The sequence below is a fragment of the Oncorhynchus kisutch genome, linkage group LG18 (genome assembly GCF_002021735.2).
Source record: "Oncorhynchus kisutch isolate 150728-3 linkage group LG18, Okis_V2, whole genome shotgun sequence".
NCBI classification, from domain to species: domain Eukaryota; kingdom Metazoa; phylum Chordata; class Actinopteri; order Salmoniformes; family Salmonidae; genus Oncorhynchus; species Oncorhynchus kisutch.
The window spans coordinates 44519954-44536253 of NC_034191.2; the positions used below are offsets into that span (position 1 = coordinate 44519954).

General features: G+C 41.4%; 1 protein-coding gene across 1 annotated transcript in view; it reads right to left on the reverse strand.

Annotated features, from left to right (window-relative positions):
* grik4 (glutamate receptor, ionotropic, kainate 4) overlaps positions 1-14358 on the reverse strand; it is a 202237-nt gene extending 187879 nt beyond the window's left edge. The window contains exon 1 of the mRNA XM_031796144.1: positions 14229-14358. Within this exon, the coding sequence (XP_031652004.1) occupies positions 14229-14310 (82 nt within the window). The 5' untranslated portion in view covers positions 14311-14358. The remainder of the gene's footprint in view (positions 1-14228) is intronic.
* Between the last annotated feature and the right edge of the window lie 1942 nt (positions 14359-16300).

Here is a 16300-nt window from a genome sequence, read left to right on the forward strand (position 1 = left end):
TGCTTAGCCTAGTTACATGTCTGTTTGTGCCGTCTTGCCAACTGCCATGGTCCTTGCAGACAGCCCAGACAGATCTGGGACCAGGCTAGATTTCTAGGAAGAAGCACTGCAAAGGCCCTTTGATCCACTAGGAGATAAAACATTGTACTGCAGATTAGTGATGCTCAAATGTACATAGTGCATTATGATTTATTGATGAGTGAAGGTACAATTTATTGAGTACTTTATTGAATTAATTTGTTGAATGGTACACGATATGTATCGATACAGGGATGTTAGCATGATACATATGTATAATTTCCATCTGTGAATCAGTATATTGATACCCACCTATAGTGATACAGGCCTAATAATCAAGATCATTCATTTTTAACCAGATCAGAACCCTGAGGGGTATCGCCAGCAGTGAAACATCAGCACCAACATGATTTATCAAAGCAATAAACTGTTGTCTTTGTTCTCATGGCCAAGGGCTGGAGTTGCTACTAGAGTATTCCTCTCCTCCCTCCTTTCTTCTCTCCTCCTCCTCTCTGGGTGAGTCTACCTGGCACTACTCCCTGCAGGCTGACTACAGTACATCCCATCCGCTCGAACAGGCACAAATTCCCCCCCTCTGTCACAACCGCTACCTGTGCATATTTTGAAATGAGATCATGTCGGCTAACGTCGCCTGCCATGATATAAAACACATACGTCTGCTTGGCCGGCACCGCTGCACAACACTTTTGTTCACGTTAAAGCAGGGAGCCGCCTCTAGAGTTCATCTTTACACCGGTTAGATCTAGCTAGTTCCCCACGGAGCGTCTACATGTGGTGTGACACCGCTGCAGTGTGGGCAAATTGATATGTGGCGCTGATGAGTGAGTCTCTGACTGTACGCATCCATTAGGGGGAGAATAAGCAGGAAGAGGGTCATCTGTCATTCATGCTGCACTGAGTCCTTTAGCTGGGGAGAGATCTCTAATAAACATTGCAGGGAGGTGTGTGTGTGTGCGTGCTTGAGTGTGCGTGCACTGTGTTTGTGTCCTCATGTTGGTGTCAACAGGTGCGTGTGTGATTGTGTGTGTGCTCATGCGTGTGTGGTAGCTTGATGCATACAGTACTAGTCCAAGTTTGGACACACCTATTCATTCCAGCGTTTTTCTACATTTTAGAATAATAGTGAAGACATCAAAACTATTAAATAACACATATAGAATCATGTAGTAACCAAAAAAAGTGTAACATCAAAATATATTTGAGATTTGAGATTCTTCAAAGTAGCCACCCTTTGCCTTGAGGACAGCATTGCACACTCTTGGCATTCTCTTAACCAGCTTCACCTGGAACCCACATATGCTGAGCACTTGTTGGCTGCTTTTCCTTCACTCTGTGGTCCAACTCATCCCAAACCACCTCAATTGGGTTGAGGTCGAGTGATTGTGGCGGCCTGGTCATCTGATGCAGCCCTCAATCACTCTCCTCCTTGGTCAAATAACCCTTACACAGCCTGGAGGTGTGTTTGGAGGTGTGTTTGGTCATTGTCCTGTTGAACAACAAATGTGGTAGCCATGAATTCTAAATAAATCACAGACAGAACCCCCACACCGTCACACCTCCTCCTCCATGCTTCACGGTGGGAACCAGACATGTGGAGAACATCTGTTCACTTACTCTGCGTCTGACAAAGACACGGTGGTTGGAACCAAAAATCTCAAATTTGAACTCATCCGACCAAAGGACATATTTCCACCGGTCTAATGTCCATTGCTCTTGTTTCTTGGCCCAAGCAAGTCTCTTCTTATTATTGATGTCCTTTAGTAGTGGTTTCTTTGCAGCAATTTAATCATGAAGGACTGATTCACGCAGTCTCCAATGAACAGTTGATGTTGAAATGTGTCTGTTACTTAAAACTCTGTGAAGCATTTATGAGGCTGGTAACTCTAATGAACTTATCCTCTGCAGCAGAGGTAACTCTGGGTCTTCCTTTCCTGTGGCGGTCCTCATGAGAACCAGTTTCATCATAGCGCGTTGTGGTTTTTGTGACTGCACTTGAAGAAACTTTCAAAGTTCTTTACATTTTCCGGATTGACTGACCTTTGTGTCTTAAAGTAATGATGGACTGTCGTTTCTCTTTGCTTATTTGAGCTGTTCTTGTATTCTTGCCATGAAATTGACTTTTACAAAATAGGGCTATTTTCTGTATACCACCCCTACCTTGTCTCAACACAACTGATTGGCTGAAGTGCATTAAGAAGGAAAGAAATTCCACGAATTCACTTTTAACAAGGCTCACCTGTTAATTGAAATGGATTCCAGGTGACTACATCATTAAGATGGTTGAGAGAATGCCAAGAGTGTGAAAAGCTGTAATCAAAGCAAAGGGAGGCAACTTTGAAGCATCTCAAATATAAAATATATTTAGATTTGTTTAACACGATTTGTTTAACACTATTATTCTACAATGTAGAAAATGGTACAAATACAGAAAAACCCTTATTTGAGTTGGTGTCCAAACCTTTTTACTGGTACTGTATATTTCAAGTTTGGCCTCCCTCCCTCAGTAGAGAGAAAATAATCATAAAAATGATATTAATAAATAAACATTTTCTGTAGTGTTTACTCATTGTGTTGCTGAAGAATATTGCTGTAGGTGAACATTAGGGGCAGTATGAGGTAACAAATACATTTTGTCCTTAACTGTGAAAATGCTAAACTGAAATAGTACTGCACTCGCTTTTTCAAAATCTAATTTAATTTGTCACATGAGCTGAAATAAAAACTGGTGTAGACCTTACTGTGAAATGCTTACTTACAAGCAGTTTTTTTTTAAAGTACGAAAATATTAGCAATTTAAAAAAATAAAAAATGTAATTAAAGAAAGTCTGGAAAGAAAGTCAACACAATAACATAACAAAAACGAAGCTATATACAGGGGGTACTGGTACCGAATCAATGTGTGGAGGTACAGGTTAGTAGAGGTAAATGAGGTATGTACATGTAGCTAGGGGTAAAGTCACTACGCATAGATAATAAACAGCGAGTAGCAGCAGCATAAAAAAGTGGGTCAATACAAATAGTCCAAATAGCCATTTGATTAACTGTTTAGTAGTCTTATGGCTTGAGGATAGAAGCTGTTAAGGAGCCTTTTGGACCTAGACATGGCGCTCCGGTACCACTTGCTGTGTGGTAGCAGAAAGAACAGTCTATGACTGGGGTGGCTGGAGTATTTGACCATTTTTAGGGCCTTCCTTTGACACCGCTTGGTATAGAGGTCCTGGATGGAAGTAGGCATGGTCCCAGTGATGTACTGGGCCGTATGCACTACACTCTGTAGCGCCTTCCGGTCGGATACCAGGATGCTCTCGATTAGAGGTCGACCGATTAATCGGAATGGCCGATTTAATTAGGGCTGATTTAAAGTTGGACACCGATTGTGGCCGATTACATTGCACTCCACGAGGAGACTGCGTGGCAGGCTGACTACCTGTTAAGCGAGTGCAGCAAGAGGCCAAGTTAAGTTTCTCGCTAGTATTAAACTTATCTTATAAAAAACAATCAATCTTAACATAATCACTAGTTAACTACACATGGATGATGATATTACTAGTTTATCTAACTTGTCCTGCGTTACATATAATCGATGCGGTGCCTGTTAATTTCTCATCGAATCACAGCCCACTTCGCCAAACGGGTGATGATTTAACAAGCACATTCGCAAAAAAAGCACTGTCGTTGCACCAATGTGTACCTAACCATAAACATCAATGACTTTCTTTAAAATCAATAGACAAGTATATATTTTTAAACCTGCATATTTAGTTAATATTGCCTGCTAACATGAATTTCTTTTAACTAGGGAAATTGTGTCACTTCTCTTGCGTTCCGTGCAAGCAGTCAGGGTATTTGCAGCAGTTTGGGCCTGGCTGGCTCGTTGCGAACTGTGCGAAGACCATTTATTCCTAACAAAGACCGTAATTAATTTGCCAGAATTGTACATAATTATGACATAACATTGAAGGTTGTGCGGTTGTGCAATGTAACAGCAATATTTAGACTTAGGGATGCCACCCGTTAGATAAAATACGGAACGGTTCTGTATTTCACTGAAAGAATAAACGTTTTGTTTTCAAAATTATAGTTTTTGGATTTGACCATATTAATGACCTAAGGCTCGTATTTCTGTGGGTTATTATGTTATAATTAAGTCTATGATTTGATATTTGATAGAGCAGTCTGACTGAGCGGTGGTAGGTAGCAACCGGCTCGTAAGCATGTTTGCCAGCAGCTCTTCGCTGTGCTTCAAGCACTGAGCTGTTTATGATTTCAAGCCTATCAACTCCTGAGATTAGGCTGGTGTAACCTATGTGAAATTGCTAGCTAGTTAGCGGGGTGCACGCTAATAGCGTTTCAATCGGTGACGTCACTCGCTCTGAGACCTTGAAGTAGTTGTTCCCCTTGCTCTGCAAGGGCCGCGGCTTTTGTGGAGCGATGGGTAATGACGCTTCGAGGGTGGCTGTTGTCGATGTGTTCCTGGTTCAAGCCCAGGTAGGGGCGAGGAGAGGGACGGAAGCTATACTGTTACACTGACAATACTAAAGTGCTTTATAAGGACATCCAATAGTCAAAGGTATATGAAATACAAATGGTATAGAGAGAAATAGTCCTATAATTCCTATAATAACTACAACCTAAAACTTCTTACCTGGGAATATTGAAGACTCGTTAAAAGGAACCATCAGCTTTCATATGTTCTCATGTTTAGAGCAAGGAAATTAAATGTTAGCTTTTTGACATGGCACATATTGTACTTTTACATTCTTCTCCAACACTTTGTTTTTGCATTATTTAAACCAAATTGAACATGTTTCATTTATTTGAGGCTAAATTGATTTTATTGATGTATTATATTAAGTTAAAATAAGTGTTCATTCAGTATTGTTGTAATTGTCATTATTACAAATAAATATATATATATATGTTTTTTAATTGGCCGATCAATCGGTATCGGCTTTTTTTGGTCGTCCAATAATCAGTATCGGCGTTGAAAAATCATAATCGGTCGACCTCTACTCTCGATGGTGCAGCTGTAAAATCAGAAATCTGTATTTAGTTTTTTCAAGTGCCTCCTAGGTAAATGAAATACCACACCAGTCTCAATCATGTCATCTCAATCATCTGACCATACTGTATTCTACAAATCTATAATCAATCTGCCAAACAAAAAGAGGCATGTCCTGCTTCCTGATTCTCCACCCTTGTCCCAAAGTGTACACTTTCACACATGGATTTAACAATGGTGGAAACTCACTCCAGCCAATGCTGGAGTGAGTGGGGAAGAAGTCAGGCGCAGGAAGCAGAGTGTTCAGGGTAGCGCCCACTTTAATGCACCACAACGGTGAACAGACGCCAACCACAACAAATGCCCCAAACACGGGGGACTTAAACAGTCCAGCAAAACTCCAAAAACACGGACAACCGTGACATACAGTCGTGTGCACATGTACATCGAAAATAATCCCACACAACCAACAGGCGGGCCGGCTGGTAAATAAAGCCCAACCAATCAGCCTAAACTAAACACAGGTGAAACCAATAAACAGAAAAGGGAAAAAAGGGATCAGTGGAAGCTAGTAGGCCGGTGACGACGACCGCCGAGCACCACCCGAACAGGAAGGGGAGCCACCTTCGGTAGGAGTCGTGACAGTCTCCTCATTTCACCTGTTCTCCCCTCCCAAACTATTGGCTGACAGTGGGGTGTGATGCTAGCGTAGCGATGCTATTTAGGCCTGTTATCATGTATTCATTACGTATGAAGGCCCAACAGTGACATTCCGGCAGCCAGGCAGGACTCGAGGGGCCTAGCGGAGTTAAATATCACCTCCTGGAGTGCGGCGGCGGGCGGCAGGAAAAGACATACAGGAGTGAAATAACAGCCCCGACGCTAATGCCGGCTCCGCGGCGTGCCACTGACAAGCTTCAACGCCGTCTAGAAATCAGAGGGGGGGAAAACAGAGGCCCGACCGCCTAATTAACTATCAACTAAAACAAGATGGGAATAAACATTAGCTCCGCTTTAGAGGTGCCTTTGTAGAGAGATATGAGGTGGCGGAGGGAGGGAAGGTGGGAGGGTAGGAGAAAACAGAGGAGGAGGTATAATACAGCATTCACTAATTATCCAACAGAATTCTGGAGTTGGGACCCAGCTACCACATAACGTTCTAAGAACCATATGTTTCTTTGAGCTTGGTGAAAATGTGGTTGTCATATAGTTAATTTGCATACAATCTTCCCACAATGTCCTGGAAATGGTGCAGGTTACACAGCAAGCACATAACATTCTAAGAACCTTATGTTCCTTAGGTGGTCATTTCAGTACTTCAGCATAACGTTTCCTACAGGTTTTCCCGTGGTTCTATTTAAAGTCATGTTCTCAGAACGTTAAGAACGCTCTTCTGTGGGAATTTCAGTACTTTAGCATAATGTTTTTCACAAGTTTCCTCATGGTTCTATTTTACGTCATTTTCTCAGAACATTTAGAGAATGTTAAGAAACAACATTCTTCTGTGGGAATTTCAGTACTTCAGCATAACGTTTTCTACAGGTTTCCTCATAGTTAAATTTAAAGTCATTCTGAGAACATTAAGAAAACTTTCCATAAAAAACACAAGTAAACATTGGTAACATACAAAGAAAGTTCTAAGAATGTTATTTAACCCTTTAGACCCCAATATAATTCTAGAATGCTGCTGTAGATTACTGAGATTTTTCAGGCTCATTTTCTCACACATTTCAAACAAACAGACAACTCAAAAACAAAGAACAAATTACAATCACTTAGTTTTAAAGAGCACAACATCTTCTTTAATATGATACCACATTCATGTCAATAGGAATAACACTCATTTAGTCTTCCATTGTGTAAAGAAACTATCAAAAAACGATTAAGACAAAGAACCCTAGAGTATTTCAATTATAGTACATTTGACTAAATTACCATTTAAAATGTACCATATTATTTACATATGAATAAATAAAAAATATTCAAAATATGACCATATTCAGAAAGTATTTCAAAACCCACACAAAGTACTGTAGGCTATTGGATTGACAACGATTCTTACTTCTGTACCAATGTAAAAAAGCAAACAACTATTCAGAGACTATTTCAAAATGTAGGTAACCTCTCTCAATAAGATTAAGTATAGACCAGAGCTGTGTTCGAATACCCAAACTAACATAATGTATACTATACACTTAATGAGAACATACTACATACTAAACTCTGCAAAAAAATAAACGTCCTCCCAGTGTCAACTGCATTTATTTTCAGAAAACTGAATATGTGTAAATATTTGTATGAAGATAATAAGATTAAACAACTGAGACGTAAACAGAAGAAGTTCCACAGACATGTGACTAACAGAAATTGAATAATGTGTCCCTAAACAAAGAGGGGGTCGAAATCAAAAGTAGCAGTCAGTATCTGGTGTGGCCACCAGCTGCATTAAGTACTGCAGTGCATCTCCTCCAAGTGGACTGCACCAGATTTGCCAGTTCTTGCTGTGAGGTGTTACCCCACTCTTCCACCAAGGCACCTGCAAGTTCCCAGACATTTCTGGGGGGAATGGCCCTAGCCCTCACCCACCAATCCAACAGGTCCCAGACGTGCTCAATGGGATTGAGATCTGGGCTCTTCGCTGGCCATGGCAGAACACTGACATTCCTGTCTTGCAGGAAATCCCGCACAGAATGAGCAGTATGGCTGGTGGCATTGTCATGCCAGGATGAGCCTGCAGGAAGGGTACCACATGAGGGAGGAGGATGTCTTCCCTGTAATGCACAGCGTTGAGATTGCCTGCAATGACAAGCTCAGTTCGACGATGCTGTGACACACCGCCCCAGAACATGACGGACCCTCCACCTCCAAACCGATCCCGCTCCAGAGTACAGGCCTCGGTGTAATGCTCATTCCTTCGACGATAAACGAGAATCCGACCATCACCCCTGGAGAGGCAAAACCATGACTCGTCAGTGAAGAGCACTTTTTGCCAGTCCTGTCTAGTCCAGCGACGGGGGGTTTGTGCCCATAAGCAACGTTGTTGGCGGTGATGTCTGGTGAGGACCTGCCTTACAACAGGCCTACAAGCCCTCAGTCCAGCCTCTCTCAGCCATTTGCGGTCTGAGCAGTGATGGAGGGATTGTGCGTTCCAGGGGTCACTCGGGCAGTTGTTGTTGCCATCCTGTACCTGTCCCACAGCTGTGATGTTTGGATGTACCGATCCTGTGCAGGTGTTGTTACACGTGGTCTGACACTACAAGGATGATAAGCTGTCCATCCTGTCTCCCTGTAGGGCTGTCTTAGGCGTCTCACTACGGACATTGCAATTTATTGCCCTGGCCACATTTGCCTCCTTGCAGCATGCCTAAGGCACGTTCACGCAGATGAGAAGGGACCCTGGGCATCTTTCTTTTTGTGTTTTTCAGAGTCAGTAGAAAGGCCTCTTTAGTGTCCTAAGTTTTCTTTACAACCGTTCCACAGGTGCATGTTCATGAATTGTTTATGGTTCAATGAACAAGCATGGAAACCGTGGTTAAACCCTTTAGAATGAAGATCTGTGAAGTTATTTGGATTTTTACGAATGATCTTTGAAAGACAGGGTCCTGAAAAAGGGACGTTTCTTTTTTTGCTGAGTATATATACTATGAATTCATTTGAACTAGTTCGCCAAATGTTAGCTGATTACTTACGCGGCTGAGACAGCTTCCAAATGAATTTCATCGGTAGAAACTGCACAAAACAAGCAACTTGTTAGCTGGCTATGTAAACAAATATCCAACTCATCATATGAACTCCACTGCATGGGCATCTACTACCCTAACTCGACAGCTAAGCTGTCAAATAATTGAAAAACGAGGCAATGTATAGCCTATGAATATCTTCACCTAGCAAAGATGACAAACCATAACCGAAGCCAAACAGATAAACACAAATAACTCTAGCCTTCATTTCGGTGGCTAGTTAGCTTGTTGTCTGTATGGCTAGCTAGAGAAAGTGACAGATGAGGTTGATGCTTTGTGAGCGCTGCCCATATTTAGCACAACTGATAGACTAACTAGTTAGCTACCTACTCCATAACAAGGAACTTGGGCCATTTCCATATGAATTACACTACTGGTCACTACTGGTTTTAGAACACCTACTCATTAAAGGGTTTTTCTTTATTTTTACTATTTTCTACATTGTAGAATAATGGTGAATACATCAAAATTATGAAATAACACAGGGAATCATGTAGTAACCAAAAAAGTGTAAAACAAATCAAAACATATTTTATTTGAGATTCTTCAAATAGCCTTTGCCTTGATGACAGCTTTGTGCACTCTTGGCATTCTCCCAACCAGCTTCACCTGGAATGCTTTTCCAACCGTCTTGAAGGAGTTCCCACATATGCTGAGCACTTGTTGGCTTCTATTCCTTTACTCTGCGGTCTGACTCATCCCAAACCATCTCAATTGGGTTGAGTTTGGGGAATTGTGGTTTCCAGGTAATCTAATGCAGCACTCCATCACTCTCCTTATTGGTAAAATAGCCCTTACACAGCCTGGAGGTGTGTTGGGTCATTGTCCTGTTGAAAAACAAATGATAGTCCCACTAAGCCCAAACCAGATGGGCTGGCGTATCACTGCAGAATGCTGTGGTAGCCATGCTGGTTAAGTGTACCTTGAAATCTAAATAAATCACAGACAGTGTCACCAGCAATGTATCCCCACACCACCTCCTCCATTCTTTACGGTGGGAAATACACATGCGGAGATCATCCGTTCATCCACACCTCGTCTCACAAAGACACAGCGGTTGGAACCAAAAATCTCAAATTAGGACTCCAGACCAAAGGACAAATTTCCACCTGTCAAAGATTCATTGCTCAATCAAGTCTCTTCTTCTTATTGGTGTCCTTTAGTAGTGGTTTCTTTGCAGCAATACGACCCCGAAGGCCTGATTCACGCAGTCTTCTCTGAACAGTTGATGTTGAGATGTTTCTGTTACTTGAACTTTGAAGCATTTATTTGGGCTGCAAATTCCGAGGCTGGTAACTCTAATTATCTAATATCCTCTGCAGCAGAGGTAACCCTGGATCTTCCATTCCTGTGGTGGTCCTCACGAGAGCCAGTTTCATCATAACGCTTGATGGTTATTGCGACTGCACTTGAAGAAACTTTCAAAGTTCTTGACATTTTCCGGATTGACTGACCTTCGTGTCTTAAAGTAACTGTCATTTCTCTTTACTTATTTGAGCTGTTCTTGCTAAAATATGGACTTGGTCTTTTTACCAAATAGGTCTATCTTGTTACAACACAACTGATTGGCTCAAACACATTAAGGACAGAAGTTCCACAAATGAACTTTTAAGAAGGCACAACTGTTAATTCATGTAAAATACATTTCTACAATGTAAAAACATTTAAAAATAAAGAAAAACCCTTGCATGAGTAGGTGTTCTAAAGCTTCTTACTGGAAGTGTACATTGGTAGAAACAAGACAAAACAACCAACTAGTTAGCTGACTATACAGTATACAGCTAAACACGGCAACTATTTCCATGTGTAACGGCAGATTTCCTCTTCGTCTGGAGAGGAGTAAAGGATCGAACCAAGATGCAGCGTGTTAAGTGTTCATGACGATTTATTGAAAAACGAACTGAACACTGAAATACAAAACAATAAACGATGTGATGAAAACCGAAACAGTACCGTGTGGCGACAAACACTCACACGGAAACAAACACCCACAAACCAACAGTGAAACCCAGGCTACCTAAGTATGATTCTCAATCAGAGACAACTAACGACACCTGTCTCTGATTGAGAACCATACTAGGCGGAACACAAAAACCAACATAGAAAAACAAACAGACTGCCCACCCCAACTCACACACTGACCATACGAAATAAAGACAAAACAAAGGAAATAAACATCAGAACGTGACACCATGAGGCAGCACGGAATCATTCGAGCACCACCGCTGATTTGCTCACCTGTACCAACCAAGTTACCATGACATAACAGGACATTCTAATCTGTTAGCTATTCCCCAAGTTTCACAGCATCAAACATCGACAACACCAAATATATATCTGCTGTTAACTTATTTCACTCACCTCGACATCATTGCTTTTCAAAGTGCAAGGACTTGTGCGAATCCGTATCACATCCATATCACCAACCAACATACAGTTGAAGTCGGAAGTTTACATACACCATAGCCAAATACATTTAAACTGTTTTTCACAATTCCTGACATTTAATCTGGGTAAAAATTCCCTGTCTTAGGTCAGTTAGGACCACCACTTTATTTTAAGAATGTGAAATGGTAGAATAGTTGAGAGAATGATTTAGTTCAGCTATTATTTCTTTCATCACATTCCCAGTGGGTCAGAAGTGTACATACACTCAATTAGTATTTGGTAGCATTGCCATTAAATTGTTTAACTTGTGTCATAAGTTTCGGGTAGCCTTCCACAAGCTTCCCACAATAAGTTGGGTGAATTTTGGCCCATTCCTCCTGACAGAGCTGGTGTAACTGAATCAGGTTTGTAGGCCTCCTTGCTCACACACGCTTTTTCAGTTCAGATTGAGGTCAAGGCATTGTGATGGCCACTCCAATACCTTGACTTTGTTGTCCTTAAGCCATTTTGCCATAACTTGGAAGTATGCTTGGGGTCATTGTCCATTTGGAAGACCCATTTGCAACCAAGCTTTAACTTCCTGACTGATTTTTTGAGATGTTGCTTCAATATATCCACCTAATTTTCCTGCCTCATGGTGCCATCTATTTTGTGATGTGCACCAGTCCCTCCTGCAGCAAAGCATCTCCACAACAAGTTATGGACACCTACATGCTTTACGGTTAGGATGGTGTTCTTCGGCTTGCCAGCCTCCCCCTTTTTCCTCCAAACATAACAATGGTTATTATGGCCAAACAGTTCTATTTTTGTTTCATCAGACCAGAGGACATTTCTCCAAAAAGTACAATCTTTGTCCCCATGTGCAGTTGCAAACCATAATCTGGCTTTTTTATGGTGGTTTTGGAGCAGCAGATTCATCCTTGCTGTGCGGTCTTTCAGGTTATGTCGATATAGGACTCGTTTTACTGTGGATATAGATACTTTTGTACCCGTTTCCTCCAGCATCTTCACAAGGTTCTCTGCTGTTGTTCTGGGATTGATTTGCACTTTTCGGAACCAAAGTACGTTCATCTCTAGGAGACAGAACACGTCTCCTTCCTGAGCAGTATGGCGGCTGTGTGGTCCCATTGTGTTTATACTTGCATACTATTGTTTGTACAGATAAACGTGGTACACTCAGGCGTTTGGAAATTGCTCCCAAGGATGAAGCAGACTTGTGGAGGTCTACAGTGGAGGTCTACATTTTTTTCTGAGTTCTTTGGCTGATTTCTTTTGATTTTCCCATGATGTCAAGGTAGGCCTTGAAATACATCCACAAGTACACCTCCAATTGACTCAAATGATGTCATGGCTTTAGAAGCTTCTGATAGGATAATTGACATCATTTTCTGGAATTTTCCAAGCTGTTTAAAACTTCTTACGGCTGAAATCCCGTTAACGTGATCGATATGACAACCGGCCAGTGAAAGTGCAGGGCGCCAAATTCAAACAACAGAAATCTCATAATTAAAATTCCTCAAACATATAAGTATTATACACCATTTTAAAGACCAACTTATTGTGGGAAGCTTGTGGAAGGCTAACCAAAACATTTGACACAAGTTAAACAATTTAAAGGCAATTCTACCAAATACTAATTGAGTGTATGTAAACGTCTGACCCACTAGGAATGTGATGAAAGACAGGGAATTTTTACTAGGATTAAATGTCAGGAATTGTGAAAAAGTGAGTTTAAATGTATTTGGCTAATGTGTATGTAAACTTCCGACTTCAACGGTCTTAAAAGATTCAGTAAACGTTTTAAGAAAGCCTCCAAATAATCTACACTTTCCGTTCTCAGAACGTTTAAAAACGTTCCGTCTTACTGGTCAGGAAACCTTTCACTTCGTTCCCAGAACCAATGGGAAATCAAAAACGTACGTTCCCACAACTTCCAAGGAACCAAATGTGCTAGCTGAGGAGCTGTGTGTTTGTTGTTCCCTGTCACGATCACATGGAGATGGCTGAAGCAAACTGAGAAGTTCCGCTGCAAGCATATTGGGCGCGTTAATAATTGATCGGCAAGGCACATTCACCGTGTCAGACCTTTCTCTGATCCCTGCACGGCTTGCTACCCAATATACATGATGTTTTTAAAGATATGCTACTGTAGAAATAAATATAGACTGCTGTTATGCTGCTGTTAGCCTCAACGCCTATAATTTCGATCACAGCTCCCGTACGCTGCCATGTCAATAATACACTCTCTCATAAACACGTTCGGCAGAGCCAAACTACAGAGCCCCATCTCTTGAAACTCTGTACTTGGACTCTACCAACAGCAGCACCGTCTGTCTGTCCTTCTCCTGCTGTCAGAGTGATTGCTGTTAGAAATCAGCCCATATTGAGGTGGCCTCTGCTGCTGTGAGAGAGAGATGTCTAGGTCACTGCTGCCCCAGACCAAGCTCTACGGCTGGCGGTTAGCCGGCTACGGATTGGCAAATTAACGTAATGAGATTAGGACCCCTGTCCTCCCTCTCATCCCTCTCTCCTCCCTCTCATCTCAGTGTGAAAACAAGTATGGGCCTGTAAACACCATACACTAAAATGTGTCTAAATAGGAACGCAAAGCACTTTGGTAACTGGTTTTCCCAGCTAACACTCAATTACGGCAAAGTATAATATCATGACTCATTTTGACACTCTTTTTTTCACTGCGGCTCGGGAAATGGTAGCAGAAAATTTGATTATCTAGCCGTTTGGTTAAGGTACTCGATTGCACAGAAGAAAGTACTCTGTACCTTTCTGCTGCATTAGAAATAACAGACAGGCAGAAACAGACAGAATATAACATTCAGAAAATACCGCCTTTTCTTGTTACAGTACAATTGGAGTGATACCGACCTCTGGTCAAAGTGCTGCTGAGATGCAATGAAGAAGCAATCAGCTGTCAGAGCAAGTCTCAGCCAGGCCTAGAATTACACATAGAGGAGTTCTTGTGATGTCGTCTTTTGAATAGGGAGTGAGGAGAGGCGAGTTGTGCCTTCCAGCCATGCAGGGTCAGAGATCAGACTACTCACCTATTCTGAAGGAGAGCGGCCCAGCGGAGGAACATCTCACCCACATGGCTAAGAGGAGCAGAGGCGCCCAGGCTGCGAGCATCTTCTATGACTCCTCATGGGTCCTGCCCCGGGGGTCCCCCTGTCACAGCCACCTGGAGAACATAACACATGGATGTATGAATTATATAGAAGCCTGGATCCTACACACGTTAACATGAAGACAGGCACACATGTATTAGTTGGTGGTTTTGCCCATGATCACAGATTCTGATCCTGGATCAGCTTAGCACCTGTTCCACATGATAGTCACTCTTGTGTGAAATCAAACTATATCTGATCCAAATTCATTCTGGTGTGACCATATAAAAATGATATAAATTGAATCTATGACGCGGGCATACACATGTTCACAGGCATCTGAACACATACACGCAGGCACGCACAGACACAGACACATACACACACACACACACATCCGCATGCAAGCACACACACACACTGAGAACACAAAGCAACTACCATCTATCTTCACCGCAGCCTCAAAGTATAGGCCTTTTTCGTTTATCTGGTACGCTACATTGCACTACCCTGTTCCTTTTCTGATTAGAAAAAGCATTATTATTAACTTTCACAATAACTGAAATTAACCATAATCAAGGGTGTGATTCTCAAGTCACAAATTCTACAGTGCATTCAGAAAGTATTCAGACCCGTTCACATTTTCCAAATTTTGTTACGTTACAGACTTATTCTAAAAAAAATTAAAGTTCCTTTATCTTCTTTGTCATTATCACAATGACAAATCAAAAGCAGGTTTTCGGAAAGTTTTGCAAAAAAATAAAGATGTATTATTTACATAAGTATTCAGACCCTTTGCTATGATACTCGAAATTGAGATCAGGTGCATCCTGTTTCCATTGATCATCCTTTCTCCTGTGGTAAATTCAATTGATTGGACATGATTTGGAAAGGCCTCAGGATGGGGTGAAGTTTCGCCTTCCAACAGGACAATGACCCTAAGCACACAGCAAACACAACGCAGAAGTGACTTCGGGCTTCAACCCGATCAAACATATCTAGAGAGACCTGAAAATATCTGTACAGAGATGCTCCCCATCCAACCTGACAGAGCTTGAGAGGATCTCAAATACAGGTTTGCCAAGCTTGTAGCATCAAACACAAGAAGACTTGAGGCTGTAATCGCTGCCAAAGGTGCTTGAACAAAGTACTGAGTAAAGGGTCTGAATACTTATGTAAATGTCATATTTCAGTTTTTTGTTTTTAATAAATTTGCTCATTCTAAAAACTTGGTTTCGCTTCGTCATTATGGTGTATTGTGTGTAGATTGAGGACTTCAAAAATAAAAATAAAATTTGAATAAAGGCTGTAATGTAACAAAATGTGGAAAAAGTCAAGGGGTCTGAATACTTTCCAAATGCACTGTATATATCTTGGAGGCTCTTATCAAAAAATAATAATTGTATAGAATTAGAAAGTAACTAATTGTATACTCTTTATCTATATCCTGAGTTACTCACATTGCTATTAGTTGTTCTAGGTCCCGGTGTGTTCAATAATCATGTGACCTGATCAGGAAAAACTCTGGGCCCTAGTTATAGACTATGGCTTTACTTATCTATGGTCATATCGCTGGATCAAATAGGAAATGAAGCAGACTGAACTGTGTCAGTCTTTGTAATGAGGAGCTGGTCAAGTAGTGAAATACATATTTTTCTAACGTGTACAATTGTGAACAATAGAGATAATGGTTTATTTCACAAATTTGACATTACAAAGTGTCAATAGCAGCTAATGCTGAATCATTTGACACAATTTACATAAATACACTATGCACAAAGAAAAGGATCATCGCATTAAACACAATTGCCACATCAGACATCAATATATTCAATTGGCAAAATCACCAGTTCACTGCAGCTCAAGGGCTCCATTCTTTACCAGGTGTGTGTTGACATTATGATCTGACCGAATATCACATCCTTCACCTAAAGTAGTACGTCAGCATGTGTGGTTGAGTACGATAACAGGCAAAGATACCAACTAACTGCTCACTTTATCCACTGATTAAC